The sequence below is a fragment of the Zonotrichia albicollis genome, chromosome 2 (genome assembly GCF_047830755.1).
Source record: "Zonotrichia albicollis isolate bZonAlb1 chromosome 2, bZonAlb1.hap1, whole genome shotgun sequence".
Classification (NCBI taxonomy): domain Eukaryota; kingdom Metazoa; phylum Chordata; class Aves; order Passeriformes; family Passerellidae; genus Zonotrichia; species Zonotrichia albicollis.
Window position 1 is genome coordinate 39753350 of NC_133820.1, and position 16191 is coordinate 39769540.

At 44.3% G+C, this 16191-nt stretch overlaps 1 protein-coding gene across 1 annotated transcript in view; it reads right to left on the reverse strand.

Annotated features, from left to right (window-relative positions):
- The window catches only part of TBX15 (T-box transcription factor 15), an 89568-nt gene extending 74135 nt beyond the window's left edge, over positions 1–15433 (reverse strand). The window contains exon 1 of the mRNA XM_005486075.4: positions 14914–15433. Within this exon, the coding sequence (XP_005486132.2) occupies positions 14914–15115 (202 nt within the window). The 5' untranslated portion in view covers positions 15116–15433. The remainder of the gene's footprint in view (positions 1–14913) is intronic.
- Between the last annotated feature and the right edge of the window lie 758 nt (positions 15434–16191).

Genomic DNA, 16191 nt, shown 5'->3' on the forward strand with positions numbered 1-16191 from the left:
ACTTATAAGGTGAAATATTACATTCTACTCCGAAGGGACTGTCCCTTACTAAAGTTACACATCACATCTAGCACATCTATAATTGAAGTATTAAAGACATATACTTCACTCCATAGTCTCTATTGCTTATTTTGTGCCACAGACAAAACTCTGTGCAGTTTCCATTTCCCCTACAATTAGGCACTGCTCCTACAAACACATAAGTGTGAGCTCACCTTTCCTGCTGGGAGGGATTTGGATGGGAGACCCACTGCAATGAGGGACATGAATACATTTTGGCAGGATCAGGGCCTCAGATAGCAAGGAGGAAACCGGCTAACAGAAACCACCTTTGCAAACACAAGAAAGGGAATGATCCCATGGACAGAAATTAAACTCTCATACACTTGTAAGTGCATAGACAGAATATTTAAAAGGAGGAGAAGCTGGAAAGCATCAGAACTGATCTCTTTTTGTTTAAATCCAAGGAGAGAGTGTCCCTTTAAGGACTTATGGCCTGGCACAGCCCAGGGCTTGCTTCATTTGGCATTGACTGAGCTAATGTTTTCATTTGCCAAGAGATTCAGTGACTGAAAGTGCAGCTTTTTCTTCTTCACAGCTGTTTGCTTGCACTTTATCAAATATTTTCCTCCAGCTTTTGCTCTTGCCTTGCTCATGGGATGTAAATGATGCAGGAATTTCAGCTGCTCTGCTTCAGTTTAGCAGAGTGATAATCTTAGGCAAATGCTTGCAATCTGTCTTTCATTAAGGGAGTTTTTTGCACTTCTGTTTAACACTGTGAATTTTTTGAATTGCCCCTTAAAAGAAGATTTCACATCCACTTTTGCCTGGAGGGAAACCCATGCTGCCACAAATATATCTGCTGGAAAAGGGGGAATGCTCTTGTTGAGTGATTCTCACCCAAGACAGCAGGCAGTTCTCCCTTCAGGTCCTGAACATCACCTACTTGCTGCAAATGTAATTGGACAAATCTATGCACAAAACAATCTTTCTCCCATTAAAAAGCAAGGCCTTTTTTTTGCTGCCTGCTCTATACAAAAACATGCCTGAAAATTCCATTGTAAAATGAAAGTAGTTTTCACTACCAAATATATTAAACCTCTCTTGCAAATTCTCTTCTTTTTAGCCATCAAATGTAACACTAGTATCTAGCACTTGTTACCATAAAAAAAAGTAAGTCCAAAATGGGAATGGAGAAAAATTATATTTCTAAAATACCTAAGATATGTCAAATGTTTAAATACAGTGTTTTAATGTCCCTAGAAAAAAGATTATACTACATTCTTATACAAAAACCATACAAAAAATACAGGTATTATATGAAATATATATATATATACATATATATATATACATATATATATATATATATAAAACAATACTTTAATTTATATATAATATATACGTGTACATATTATAGATCTATCTAGAGAGGGAGAGACTTGTACATGCACATGATGTGGAGAAAGTATATTGCAAGTAAAATGGGATTGAAACTCTGTCCACTATTAAGCAGTCATTTTTTCTGAGTTGGTAAGCGTAACAGGAATGTCTTCACTGAAAAAAAAATCCTCAGTTCTTAAAAAAAATACTAGAACAAAAGCAAAAAATGAGAGGGAGAACTACATTCACCAAAAATGGGGAATATTAAAGTATAAGTTATTGTCATTGTTATGCTTTTGTTTAAATGCAGAAAATGGATGGGCTAGAGCTCTTAGTTGCTTGCTGAATTTGGCCCCAAATAAGCATCCAAAGAGTCTTCTGAAGAAAAACATACAAATATTTTATAATAACTTTTGAAAGTCATGTCCTCATAAAAAAACAACCTTTTTTATGTGTCTCAGGGTAGTCAAAATGTAATTGAAGAAAAGGAAAATGTCAGATCTCCAGTTTGGCAAATCCCTTTTTCAAGGAACTCAATCACTGACTTATTCCTGTTCTTTCCTTATTAAATCAGGATGCATTTTGAGCCAACAATTTGAACTGGGAATCCTGATATGCTTAATTGCTCTACAAACTCTGCAAACTAAGCCTCAAGCTTCAGATTCCTCTGTCCTCACAAAGGAGAAATTACTGCTTTCTATTCCCCTGTTTGTTGTTAAGATATATAAGAGTAAAGGGGCTTTTCCACAGTATCTTAGACAAAGAAGAAACATAGTTCAGGAATTTCTGGGGTTTTTTCTCACAAAATATCCCTTCATAAATGGATATCTCGACTGAAATTCATTGTGTACTGAAAAAATAAACCAAAAAACTTCACAACCTCTGTTCTATTTCACAAAACTCTGTTTTTATTATTTCTTCATTCTTCATTTAGGGTTTTGCCTGTACTGAGATCTGATTTCCTTCTCAAATATCATTGACCATTCTTTGGAATTTATTATTAAATTATATCAAACTCAGACCACAAGTGAAATAATGACAAATCCTGGTTGAAGTCCCCTTATGACAGAGATGTCAGGGAAGGGTTAGGAGCGTTTGGCCTGCTGTACTAAAGGGGCAATTCTGGCACATGCAATGAAGACCACATTTAGTGTGTACACGGGAATAAACTCAGCCAACCACAGAGTGAAGAGCTGGTGTGAATGTTGTCTCATGAAAGGGGGGTGACTGACCAGCAACACCTTCAGAATATTGCTCTTTGTACACTGCAGTGTGCTGAGGCCCTGGATGGGACCTGGTGCTCTGCTGTGAAATGTGAGCAAGGGGCAGCCCTGGGCTGTCCCCAGGAGCCACCAGCCCAGGTACGTGCAGAGAGCCAAGTGCCACCCCTGAATCTCCTCCTGCTTTGGGGACAGAGCTGGGCACACATCTTGACTCACGGGAGAGAAGTCACGACTCAGACAGGTCAAAAATAATACAACTGTGAATGTGGAATAAAGAAAAAAAAGGAAGCAGAAATGGGTGGGGAAAAGACTGAAAAATAAATGCTTATTTTTCAGGGAAAAAATGCAGAATAAATATTATACACTTCATTAGATGACCATAATAATAAGTTTTTTCTTCCCGTTTGTCTACACAGCAAACATAATTGTAAATGGTGCAGCAAATAGCAACTGAGACACAATTATTTATATTTTAATTCATGACTGTCAAGCGTCCTCATGAATGCTCAGTAATTCCTTGAATATTCACAAATGAAATGATTGAGGGTCAGTTCACAAACACATATTCTCATTCAACTGCAAATAATTGCAACAAGAAACCTTTGCTGCTATACATAATTCTTCATTTAAGTTTGGGGGTCCTAGCCAGAATGGCATTTCAAAAAACTTCTGTTGCTGCGCAGAAAAGCTGGTCCCTCCTCCTTCCAGCAATGCTCCAAGGAAAAACACACAAATAAACAATATAACAAGTACAAATTTGGCATAGAGGGGGAAGACTAAATTATCTGAACTACTTGATTATTATAAATTTAGTTTAATTATGACCTTAACAATCAGAAATGTGCTATGTGTAATTTAATTAGCAATTAGAAATTGCCTCTAGGTATACCTATGGAATAAATAACTACACTCACTGCGATAATATTTAACATACTCTCTCGGGCACATAAAAAACTTCTGTATGTTGATAATTTAAATATTAATACTGAATATTAATACTAAGCACTGAAATATATTATGTTTATATTCAATGGAAATCCATAATATCCAGCCAATGCAACTGCACAATAAAATAGACTGAACCCCATGTGTAACATCTATTGATTATAAAAAGGACAAAGACCTGAATAAAGTAGCAAAAGTTGCAAACAGGATTTTAAATATTATTCTAAAACTCCTGTGAAGCTGACTCTAAGAGAAATTACTTCCTCTAGGAGATTATTTTTAATTTTTCCTGAAATTCCTAATGTTTTGCATTAAACCATGGAGGAACAAAGATCATGGGAAGAAATCCTGCTCTTTTTCATGACAGCTTCTACTTAACTGAGAGGTCTTCCATTTCCCCTCTCTTACATAGCTGAAGTACAGCAAATTATTACATTTACTCATATAATGTCCTAAGTTGTCTTCAGAAACCATTATGAATACTGTATTTCATCTATAGGAACCATGCTATTCATTATTCTGGGGAAAAAAAAATAAAAACAACACAGGAAGGTACCCAGATGCAGGGAGAAAGCCTGAAAATAGTTTCTAATTTCTCCTCATGCTGAGAGCAGCTGGTGGGTAGGAAATGAAGCCCTGAACCTCTCCCTTTCCCACCTCATGCTCCTCTTCCTTCCCAACAGAGATCCCTCTCTGTTTTCTATCAGTTTTCTGGTTTTCTACTCCTGTGCCGCTGTTAACTCATCTCTTCCTGATTTTAGCATCATTTCATTCCTAGGAGGATAATGTACACCCATGACTCAACATGAACACAACAGTGGCTCTCTTCATCCCCTGGTGCATTCCCTTGTCCCAGCCAAGGAGCCCCTCAGAAGGATTCAGGACACCCAGCCCTCATCCAGCCAAGCTACAGCGCTATTATTCTTGATTTGCTGTTTTTCTGTCGTTTCTCAGCCCAAGGACAAGCCAGCACCTACAGAAGCCCCTGGACATTGCAGAGCTCCAGGTGTCTGAGAGCACAACCAGGAGCAGGGCATCTGGCACTGCAACAGAACAGAGACAAAAAATGCCCCAGACATTTTCAATCCCCCTTTGGGGCTGAACTGCTTTTCCATGGCAGTCTGTGACCGCACTGGATTACTTTCTTATGTGCCCTGTATGTACTCAATCCAACCTCTTTTCATTTTCTTCTACATCAATTATTCCAGCATTACCCTGGATGAATGATGCTCAGCACCTTAACGTAACTTGAGCAAATGCCCATAATAACCAGCCAATTCACTATTGAATCTTTCATTCTGAGAAGCAGACTGAGGTGGTTTATTTTTTATTTTTGTCCTGAAGTTGCATTTTATGGCTATATTTTCACAAAAGCTATTAATTATTGTCCATTTCTGTAACAGTACATTGCTAGGCACTTCCACAGCTGCCCTCCCTTTCCCCAGCTCAGGCACAATTTCCTGAGTGGTGGAGCACACAGAATTGCACTGTACAGAATAATCCAGGGAGCCTCTAATGAGGCAGCGTTTGCAGGACCTACGTAGAAGCACTGTGATGTTGCAGTTTATGTGGTAACACTCCAAGCCCTGGAGTGAATAATGTGACTGCCTTGCCACTAGGCACATAGAGGCTTTGCTAGGCTTATTTGATGGTAAATGAAAACTTTTTTTTTTTATTTGCTCCAAAGAGCTTGGCACAGGAAACCCCTAAATCCTACAATAATAAATCTTATATTTATCTTTTAAATTCCAGAGCAAAATAAAAACCATTAAGCATCCACAGCCATGGACTGAATTCTGTATTTTCATAGCTTGCTACAATCTTCTGGCATAAAAAGATTAAGCTTTATGAAGCAAAAAAATAACTCTTCAGTGTAAAAATAACAGCCTTGTTGCCTTGTATGGAGCACTGTATTCTTGTATTACACAAATAAATGGCAGGAGTACTTAGAAATTGCAAAGACAGTCACAATCCAGAAACCTGCAGCAGATCCAACCTGATTGTTTTCATGCTATCAGGCATTTGCACTAAATCTGAAGAGCAAACATGATCCAGCTATAGCATAAAATGATCACCCAGGTATTAACCTCACTGTCATGACTATTAAACTCCTATAGACTGACGCGGTATTGAAGAAGAAGAAAAAGGAATCCCCCCCAGATTATTTCAATCCCAGCTGTTGCACTGAGGAGTAGCCTACTTTCTGCTATCACAGCCTGTTTAGGGTGTCTCAGAGCAGAAATCAAGGGAGAGGTTTAAGATCTCCATGGCAATTACACATTCTTAACACCACTGAAAATAAGGTCACAGAAGTTGCACCCTTGAAAATCAGCACCATATAATCCTTTGAAGCGCAGATACTTGGCATGTCAAAGAATCAGGCCCTCCTTTAGCAGTGCTTCCACACAGCCTTCACACTGGGTTGCATCAACCAAAGATTTAGTATTACCAGTCCCAATTCCTGCATGGCATTTAATTACAAATTAAGGCAGCAGCAGAGTCCAGCACAACCTGAAGTCTGAAGTTCGCTTTTAAGAAAGCCAGTGGGAATGTTTCCATTAAGTCTGAGAGGGTATAAGGTCTGCTTCCACTGTTTTTTCACCCTGGTGAGACAGGCTGCCTAAAGCACAATTAAAATTCATTTGCATTTTTTCTGCTCAAAGTGCAAAGCTGAAAGAGGGTTCTGACAGGGCTGAACCGGTATAATTTCTTCAGCAAAGAAAGTGATTCTTGTAAAAGTCATTAAATGTGTTTACAATAGCACCTATGAGCATTTAATAATTGACCTTTCAATAGAATCCTTAGAGCAGTATTGAGGAAAATCCAGTGTGGCGATTAGGCGAAAAATAAAAATTCTATCTGTGAATCTCCATCTAGTCCCAAGCTTCCTTCTTCCTCACTAAACTCAGCCTTACAGAACTGATCTACAGGCATTTCAGGGGCAAACCAAGAAGAACCTATTTTTAAAGCCTCCCTAACCTACACATCATATGCAACCTACATTTCTAAATGTTACAACATGCTCTCGTATTTTCTCTGCATAGGCATCCACACTGATGCTGGCATCATAAGAAAGAAGCACTTCTAATATCTTACTTAGGGATATTGCTGTTACTAGAGTAGTTTCTTAAGAAGTCTGTGTTGCACAGTTCTTATTAAAAGCAAAGACACTTCAATGTCTTAAATTTTCTCCTTGGTTTGGGGGGAGATTTCTGATCAGGGAGTTGTCTATTTCCTGAAGCTCCTAAAAGCTGAAGCTCGGGTTTGTTAATTCATTGGTCATGGAAAAATGTCAGTGTTAGCCAAGAGTGTATCCAGCCCCTGAGTGAAGTCAAAGAACTGTAAGTCATTCATAACTATTCTGTGTGCCCTGGCCCACTGATTTTAAAGCAATTTTTGCTGCGGCTGCATTCATATAAATGTGCTGATTATTAATATGATTTGTGTCAGCTTTTAACCAGTTGGTTAAGTACTCTTTAGAAACTCTAAATTGATTCTTTCAAAGGTGGTTTGCAATAATTTCTTCCCAAGCTCCTTTCCAAGATCTACACATGTAGACATAGTTGGAAATGTCCATTTAACAATACTGGAAGATTTCTTTCCCAAAAAGCAAAAGCTTTGAGAAGAATGAACAGGTGCAGTGGCAGTGAAGTGAAGCCATCCACTATGACAGGCACTGAGTTCTGTCATGCCACTGAACTCCTTTTTTAATTTTATATATGTAATCAACCAATAAAATCCAGCTTAGAAGAAATTAAAATTTCATTTAATCCTGCAGAATTTGCCAAAGACCTTTGGCTTCTAGAAAAAGAAAAAATGGGAAGCAGTTTTGAGTGTCCAAATGCTTGCTTTGAGTATTATATAAATAAAAATGCCTTATTCTTTATTTGTTAATTCATTCTGTGACCTATTTTAAAACTACTTTTTAATTAATCAAAACAAGGAGACTTGGGATCTATTTCTAAAATGGTTGGACAACTTAAAATCTTTAGGTAGTCTGATGATACAAAAATAAATACTTAAAGACTGGCCAAACCCTAAGTTTTCCTGATTCTCCATAAAACAAAATTTTTAAAAGATGTTACTAAAGTAAATCTAAGTGAATCCTCACCATCTTCACTTTTTTTTTTTCTCCAAAATGAAAATCCTCCTCAGACTGCCTCCGTTGCTGCGAATCAGCGTGTGCTGCCCCAAGCCACTAGCGAGGTGATCCCTCCCCTCTGACAGCTGCACTTGCACACACACTCAGCAAACAGTGGAGAGCCACAGGGGTCTGACTCAGACCATCCTCTCACCATCTTCACACCACTCTCAGATCAATAGCTCAATTAGGCAAAGGGTATATGGAAATATTATTGCAAATATTACTGTAACAAGTGCTTTTATCACTTGTGGGATTGATTTAATGACTCATTGTTTCCTGACCTTGAAGAATATGCAATTAAAAGATGCCCCCAGGATGCAAATTGCTACTAGAATTTCAATTGGCACACATTTCTTCTCAGTTTCAAAAATTCTCAATGTGCTTTCAAAGATATTTCAATTTAATTTTGCCATAGCACGATGTTATCTCTCCCTAGCACTTCTCACCAGAGCACACTACAGCTTTTAACACAGGAAATGCAAGGGGGTTGTATTTTGAGACAGCAGATGTTTCACAGGTGTAAAAGTTGCAATCATATCCTATTTTCAACAATACTGGAAATAAGCAGCAGAAAGCTGCACCTTTGGGGGTTTCTCCCTCTGGAAAAAAAGGCTCAGCATTGCTGCACTGTACCCTCTATCTGAGGAAACTGTAGTTCGAGTAAAAGGCTATGGAAGCAAAATTTTTCAAGGTCCTGCTATGCAGAGCTGCTCTGGATCAGGATCAGGAACTGGAGAACTGGGAAGACCCCACTTGTCTGCATTTTCCCTGCACCCATGTGCCCATGGCTGCTCTTCCCAAAGGGGCCACACAGCTCCCGGGCTGACAGACACTGCCCACATGTCTGTATACCCACGATGCCTTTTCTGCCAGGAATTTAACAGAAGGTCCCATCCCATTACTGCCAACTAATTGCACTGTTTAAGATTATATCAGAGAGCTAAGAATTAGCACAAAATCCCGAAACTCCATCAATGGGCATTAGCATGTTCAGCCTCTCTGGGAAACTCTTTTGATCTCTGGAACATTGTCAAGTTTAGAAAATTAAAGTTTCTTTCACTGAATTTGATTTTGCATCACCAGGGTAAACGATAGATCTCAATATGGACACTTGGGGTGATTTAAATCACACCTGAATGGATTTTACTTATTTTACAAAAAAGGACAATGTAAATGCCATTTGATCATGTCTCAAGATATTCAGGGATTTTTTTTCAGTACTCTCAGACTGGTTTTAGTGCATTATTTAAACTATTTTAACCTTATTAATCTAGACCAGAAGGCAGAAAAAAGAAACTCTGAAAAAAAAAAAGAAATGTTGGTCTTTGAAGACCTAAGACTGCAAGCAAAGATTGATTCAGCAATCCAACGGATTACAAAAGGAACAGCTATCTGCATGAATAGAAGTGACTCAAATGGCACCGACTGTGCTGTAAAACAATGGAAATGCTCTTTCCTGAACGCAGTGCTCTTGGAAGGCATCTTTCAGCTTTTCCATCTGAGAAAAGCATCAGTTTTCCTTAAAGACAGATACGGATAAAGCAGGACACTTCTGCCTGAGGAGAGGCTAGCTGGGCTGATATTTGATATAAGTGCTCGGTCCCAAATGGGAGGAGGGAGAAGTGATTGATGGTTCGTAAGGAATTACTTGACTTTTGCTTGTAACAGAAGCTTTTTGGATTCTCCCAAAGTTCTTGTAGAAGACAAGAAACATCTTTTGAAACAGCAGTTTTCCCCTTACCAGCAGATGGGATAAACTTGTGTAAAAAATGTTGCAACTTTAAAATACATATAAAAGAAAGGAAGAAATTGCTTGACACACCACCCTTTTCCCAGCGCTCTGCTGCTTTTTAAGGTTTGCCTCTATTATTCTATTACCTGCCCTCTTAGTACAGTGCGAGTAATTCACCTCTCTGCAGGAGGAGTTTCACAGACCCAGCAGCAGGAGTTCTTCAGTTCAGCAAGGCACATATTACCACAGGAACATATCCTTCTCACTCTCTGTTTCCTCAGGCTCCAAGGTCAGAGGTGTATGAACTTGACTAAGACAACCTTTTCCCGAGTCCCCACAGGGCTCGGCTCTCCTGGCTCTCATCTGGACAACTCCATCTGCCTCCTGCAATTGTCTCCTCTGGGGAAGATGAGAGTATTAGCTCTGATGCTGGGGTATGGGGAACAGGGGTATTAGGAAGGGCAGATTTTTGCATTTCCTTCCATCGTGTACACAAGGGAGAGACGGAGCTGAGCTCCGTATCCGTCTTAAAGAGGCAAACTGATGATCCAACAGGTGGAATGAATTCATACAATCCCAGTCACACCCAAATTCGTTAGAAAGGCTTCTCATCAATAACACCCAGTGCCAAGGTAAGGCAAAGCTGACACTCTCTTGTCTTACAACTCGTTGCCACAGAGCATTGCTCGTCTACGAGCCTCAAGGAACATGCAAGGGACGATGAATGGCAATGCGCTCTACCTAGGGAAAGAAAGGAAAAAAATTGCTCTGTCCGCTCTTGGAATCTTAACCCCATCCACCGAGCACTCAAACAAAAGCTGAAGTGAGAAACCGAACTAAGGCACTCCTTCACGGGTTTAACAGCCACTGCTCGAGGAACGCACTTCACCAATATAAGCATTCAGAAGCGAGGGTATTAAAAAAAAAAAAAAATAAAAAGGAAGTAGAAGGGTCAATGGCATTTTCTACTGCTCTTAAAATCTCTTTACCTCTCCGGAGGGTGGGAGGGCTGTGTGGCTCCCGCACTCCCGCAGGCGGAGAGGGTTTGCCTGCGGGCAAGGAGGAGCAGGAGCCCCGCGGCGGAGCGGCATTGGCATGGACGTGGATGCAACCTCCCGGGAGACACAGGAGAGCAACACACCGCTCTAAAAGAGCTGACGGTTTTACTCTTGTCAGCCACTGAAGGCTTTGTCAAACTCCCGGATCTTAATCTTACGGATAAGCACACGTAATAAACACATCGTGGGTCTTAAAATGTGCGCCGTGTTTTTCTGTCTTTGCAGAGGCTCACAGTAGTTCGCCAGTGTAGATACAGATAAACACAAGGAACGAATAACTAAACTCTCAAAAATACCTTGCTTTCATTTGTTTAATTTGTTGTTTGGGGGTTGTTTGTTTGTTTTCGGGTGATTTTGAAGTTTTTTAACCGGTAGGTGCACTTTCAATATATGCAACCAAAAATACCGGTGGGATGGACGTGTGATACACAGACTGCCCTGGCAGAAAAAATTCGTTTACAAAAATGGCCTGTGTGTTTCTTCGCGAGGAAAAGGATGGTCCCAAAGCCGAAAAAGTCGATCTGTTTAGCCGCCGCACCGTTTTGTTCTGCCTATGAAGCGCCTGTGCTCGTGTCGCCGTGAAGAGACCCTGACCGCCCGAAGGAGCAGCCGTATTCTTGTGAAGACAAACGCATCCACGGAAACATGTTCCCACCCACGCTCTCCAAAAAAAAATTTTAAAAGTCTTAAACTTTCGACAAGGAAAGGAGCGCGCTCGGCTCTGCCTCGATCTGTGCCTGCGCCCTTGGGGTGGCGAAGGGACGGGCGGACGAATGCCACGGCCCTAAAGGACGGTAAACAATATATTCATCAAGGGAGGCAACGCCTGGGGCCCCCGTGACCTTTCCGCTGCTCAGGTTAAATCTATAAATACCCACAAGACATCCGAGCCCATTGTTTTGCTGCCCTCTGAAACCGAACCTGCCAAGGGGACGGAGGGGCGTCCCGCCACCCTCCTCCTCCTCCTCCTCCTCCTCCTCCTTTGGCCTGTCGGCGGCCGGAGCCGAGCGGCGGCGGAGCAGCGGGAAAGGCTTCCCGGAGCCCCCGGAGAGCTCCGCCTGCCCCGGCCCGGAGCTCCCTCTTTTCCCGAGTGGGAAAGAGAAGGTGAGAGCCGCTGTAATCCCGAATTCCTTTTCACAACTTCGTGGTTGAACCCGCACATGATTAAAATCCAGGTTTATCCCTCTTTTAAATGAGTCTCGTAAAAAAAAGCACATTAACTCTGGCGGCAAAATTCATGGCTGAGACATAAATAAATAACTCGGATGCTCGGGTGATGTTCCTTACAAACCTGGGGGATCTATCGGCTTGCTTTCCTCACCTCTGCCCACGCCACAGCCCGACCCGGCACCTCCCAGGCTGCTTCTCCCGGGAGGATGCGGCTCCGGAGGGAGGGCAGGTCTCTCGGGAGACTCGGTCTCGCCAATATCGTCACCGAAGAGTTTGGGTACGCTGTAAGATGGCCCGTCAGGGGTCAGGGATTCCGCCAACAGGGGGAAACGAGCAGCGCTGCCTGCCAGGCACTGCGGTTTGTGCACGTCCAGCGCAGACCCGCACCCACTCGGGGGCTGGAGCGGGGCCGCTCCGCCGCCTCCCCCTCACCCCTGCCAGGGGACGTGTCCCGCGCTCGGGAGAGAAATCCTCATACCCGCCCTTAGCATGAAAAAGATCTAGGAAAAGGAGAGCAAAGCCTTACTCTATTTGTGGCCGCCTTTAGCTCCCCACACTGAATAGTTTTCAGACCCTCCCGCGCTGAAATGGAGGCAATTTAGGCGAAAAGATGGATAAATGGGGTTAGACCGATTTAGGTAATCCCACGAAAATCAGGACATAATTTCCCAGAGCCCCTGTACGACTTGCGGCCTCCCCGCAAGCACCGCCGTCCCAGCAGCACCGCAGCAGAGGGAACAGCCCGTCCCTGCTCGGGGCAGCGGCTTTGAGTGCTGAACTTTTGGGACGCTATAAAAATTCCCTTTTCCAATTTTTTTTTCTATATCGCTGGAGATTTGGCAAGTTTAAAATACGTTAGGTGTAAAGTTTGTTCTTAATTAGGTCTTGTAAAGATGGAATTTGGTGGTCATTATAGAGCCGCTAATCAATTTTCACCCAGCAGCAAAAGTACACCGCGGAGGAATTAGGTTTAATGAAGTGACTGTGCAAATTACAGTCGCGGACTTTATTTAAAGTCTATCAACCTCCTAAAAATGATTTCTCAAACTGTTCTTGATTTCCTTTGCTTTATGAAAAACATCACGTTTACTTTCTGAGGTTTCAGGCACCAGCAGCCATTCTCTCCCGCTCTCCAATCTGGCGCATGGAGAGTTTTCCAATTTTCCGATTCGAATTCACTGAGAAATAAGCAAATTAAACTTTGAGACTGTATAAAAACATAACCCATTGAGGCTAAAAAAATTATGAAAAACTGTTCTAAAAAAAAGAAAAACGGTTTAAAAAGGGGGGAAAAAAGAAAAAAATACTTATGCACAGATACTCTCTGTTATTAGAAAGCCGTTTTTTGTCTACGATCACGTAATTATTCCTTTGAACGGGGAAGCCTCTGAAGCCGTAGCCTATTTTTTGACTGGTTGATCGCTGCTGTCCCCTCTCCTTTATGCCCGTCCCTCCGCTGAGAGAGACGACCCTGGCAGCAATTACCTACTTCTCCTTAGGACCCGCACCGAGAAAGGCTGCTGCTGTTAAAAGCAAATTGAAATGCGGCTCCTTGAGGGCGTAGAGGGGCGAGGTCTTCATGGTCTTTAGCTCCCTTCAAAAACACTTTAAAAAATATTTTTTTACAGCAAATGTTTTTGATACCTCGGTCTAAAATTCTTTCTCTTTTTTTCGCCTCCTTTTGTTTTTGCTTTGTTGGTTTGGGTTTTTTTACTCTTAGTTTTGGGCAGCTTATGCTAATTGATAGCTCAGGGGACGTCACGCAAAATAAATAAAAACGAAATTTAAAAGGTGCTCCAAATGCAGCGGAATGGACTTGGCAGGAGAGGAGGATATTTCTGCCCTTTTTCTTAGGGCTGCGCAAAGAAATCGCTTGACCTTTTTGCCCCATCTGACCACTAAAAGCAAAGAGAAATCACCTAAAATTGTCTTTCTCGCCACACTATAGCTGTGAGAGCGGGACCGCTCCCTCCGTCCCTTGTTAAGGCCCTGGGGAACGGGGACTGGGGACAGCGAGAAGGGCGCGGGGACAGCTCAGGAGCGAGGCCCGGCGCGATTTCACCCCCGGGATCCGCGGATCCGCTGCTGCGTTTGCGGAGCCCTCGCTTTAGGCCGGAGAGGAGCGGCCGGGGGGACAGGAGCAGACCGAGGGTTTGGCTTGAGCCAAATGAGAGCTGCGAGCTACTGGATTCCTTTCAAATAAAAACAAACAAACGAGAGTTTAAAGTCCAAAGACGGACACCAGGAGGGAAGTGTTGTGCTCGCTGTCCCCTAACCCCGTTCCGCCGGCCCTGGGGCCGCCGGCCCGGCGCTGCTCCGTGGGCGGCTCCGGGAGGAGCCAGGCTGGGAAGCGGGGCTGGACTGCTCTCAGTGCCCCTTACCCGCCGAGCTCCTTTTCCCTGCCCGGAGCGTTTCCCTCCGGAGAGGGAAGGGACCCCTCCGTGTCCCCCCGCGCTTCCGCCGCGGCTTGTGCCCTCCGTGCCGGGAGTGGAGCGAGGCCGCGCCGGCCGGAACCCAGCGGGTCCTGTCCCGGAGAAGGACCCAGAGCTGCGGGAGCACACAGCGGATCCGGTGCCGGGAGTAGGATCCCGAGTTGCGGGAGCACACAGAGGGTCTCCATCGCTCCGAAGAGCCGGCGACCCTCGCCCCGGAGCAGCGCTGATCCCGGATGCCCACATCCTCCTCCTACACCGAAACCTCCGCTTAGGGAGTCACTGTTTCCGCGGGGAGTACGCGGCGGTGACTCGGAAACGAGGAGAAGGGTGCAACTCGCACCCCGCTCCTTTGCCCCCGGCCCACCCGGCAACTCCAACTCGGGGCTCGGGAAATTGGGGCAAAACGAAACGCGTGTCCCGAGATCCCCGGGAAGGAGTATCGCGATCGGCAGGCACGGAGGGAGTGGAAGGAGAGAGGGTTAAAAAGGAAGCAGAGGGGACGAGCCGTCCCTCGCGGGAGATCACGGAGCTATGTGGGGGGGAAGAGACACAGCGAGTAAGAGAAAGTTCCCGTAAACTGAAAGGAAAAAAAAAAAACAAACAAACAACAAAAAACCCCACAAAAACAACAGAAAAAAAAAAAAAAAAAAAAAAAAAAAAAGAAATCTCCGCAAAATTCCCGCTTATTTTTTTCTGCACTCCCAGTCTCGAATGTTTTCCGGGACGCGCTGCCCAGCGGGCAGCTCCCGACAGGAATCAGGGCTAGAAGCTAGGAGGGAGCGGGGCAGGAGGGGGATCCCGAAGAGAAAGAAGTCGCACTAACCAGGGTTGAGGTCCAGGCACTGAGTCGGGTCTTCATTGTCCCCCAGCTGGCCATTGGGGCTGAGGCTTTCCATGGACAAATCCAGCCCCTTGTCCTCCCAGTCTCGCAGTTTCCTCTTTTTATTTGTCCCGATCAAGGCTTCTACCGAGAAAGCGTGAGCTCGGGAGCTGAGGGCCACCGCCGATCTTCGCCTCTCACTCATCTTATCCCCCAGCCCAGACCCTTGGGCACAGGAGCGACCAGCGGCTGGGAGCGCACAGCTCGGGGACCAGAGGCAGAGCCTCTCGCCTCTGTCTCCCCCCCCACCCCTCCCCAGCTGCACCCCCAGAAGAACCAGCCCTCAGTCTCCTGAAGGCACTACATGAGGCTGCAGATACTCCGCAGGCAGAGCCAGGAGGGTGTGCGCAGCCCAGGTCCCAGCACTTGCTCAGAGGGGCTGCAGCAGGCTGGATTCCTTTTTTTTTTTTTTTTTTTTTTTTTCTTCTCCCCTTTCCTTCTGTCTCTCTCTGATTGATCCAAACTTCTGGGATTTTTTTTTCTCCAAGAGTTAGGCAGGCTGCGTGCGCCTGTCAGGAAAAAAAAAAAAAAAAAAAAAGGGAAAAAAAATGTCCCCGGCCAATAGGAGGGAGAGCTCGGGAGAGACCCAAAAGCTGCGACCCAATAGGGAGGGGAGGGAGACTCGGGCTTCAGGGAGAGGAATTTTGGCCATCTGAGTCCTGGAACACCGGCCGGGAGAATTAACTGTTTGAAGAACAGGGAGCCAGTAGGAAACCCATAACTCTAAACATAGAGAGGTAACAACTCCCGCACTTCTCTGCGCCGCACCCAGGCTGCCCAAACGCCGCTGCGGGCTAATCCCCACGCAAAGCACCCGAGAGGTGCTTTACCGCCCAGGGGCGCCGGGTGACGGGGTGTTTTAAAAACTTCGTTTATGCCATGTATTACTTGCCCTTGCCGGCGGAATCGGTGTTTGGCAGAAGCAGAAGCAACGTCTCGAGGGGGTTGAAATTTCACTTCAAAACGATGCGTGTCCGTGGAGCTGCGGGGCCGAGCGGGCGGCGTGGGCTGGCAGGGAGACCAGGACACACCCGGGCGTGGGGAGCGCCTTCTCTTTGGGAAGGGATTTTTTATCTAGATAAAAATATTTTTTTTCCCTTTCCCGCTTCTTTTTGTCACTCTAGCTACAGCGAAAACAAAGCCGCTAGGTACAAATCCCGGCTGCTTGCCTGGATAATATTCAGCATTTTATTTCTGCTCTCTTGTTCCCTCTGCCCTGAC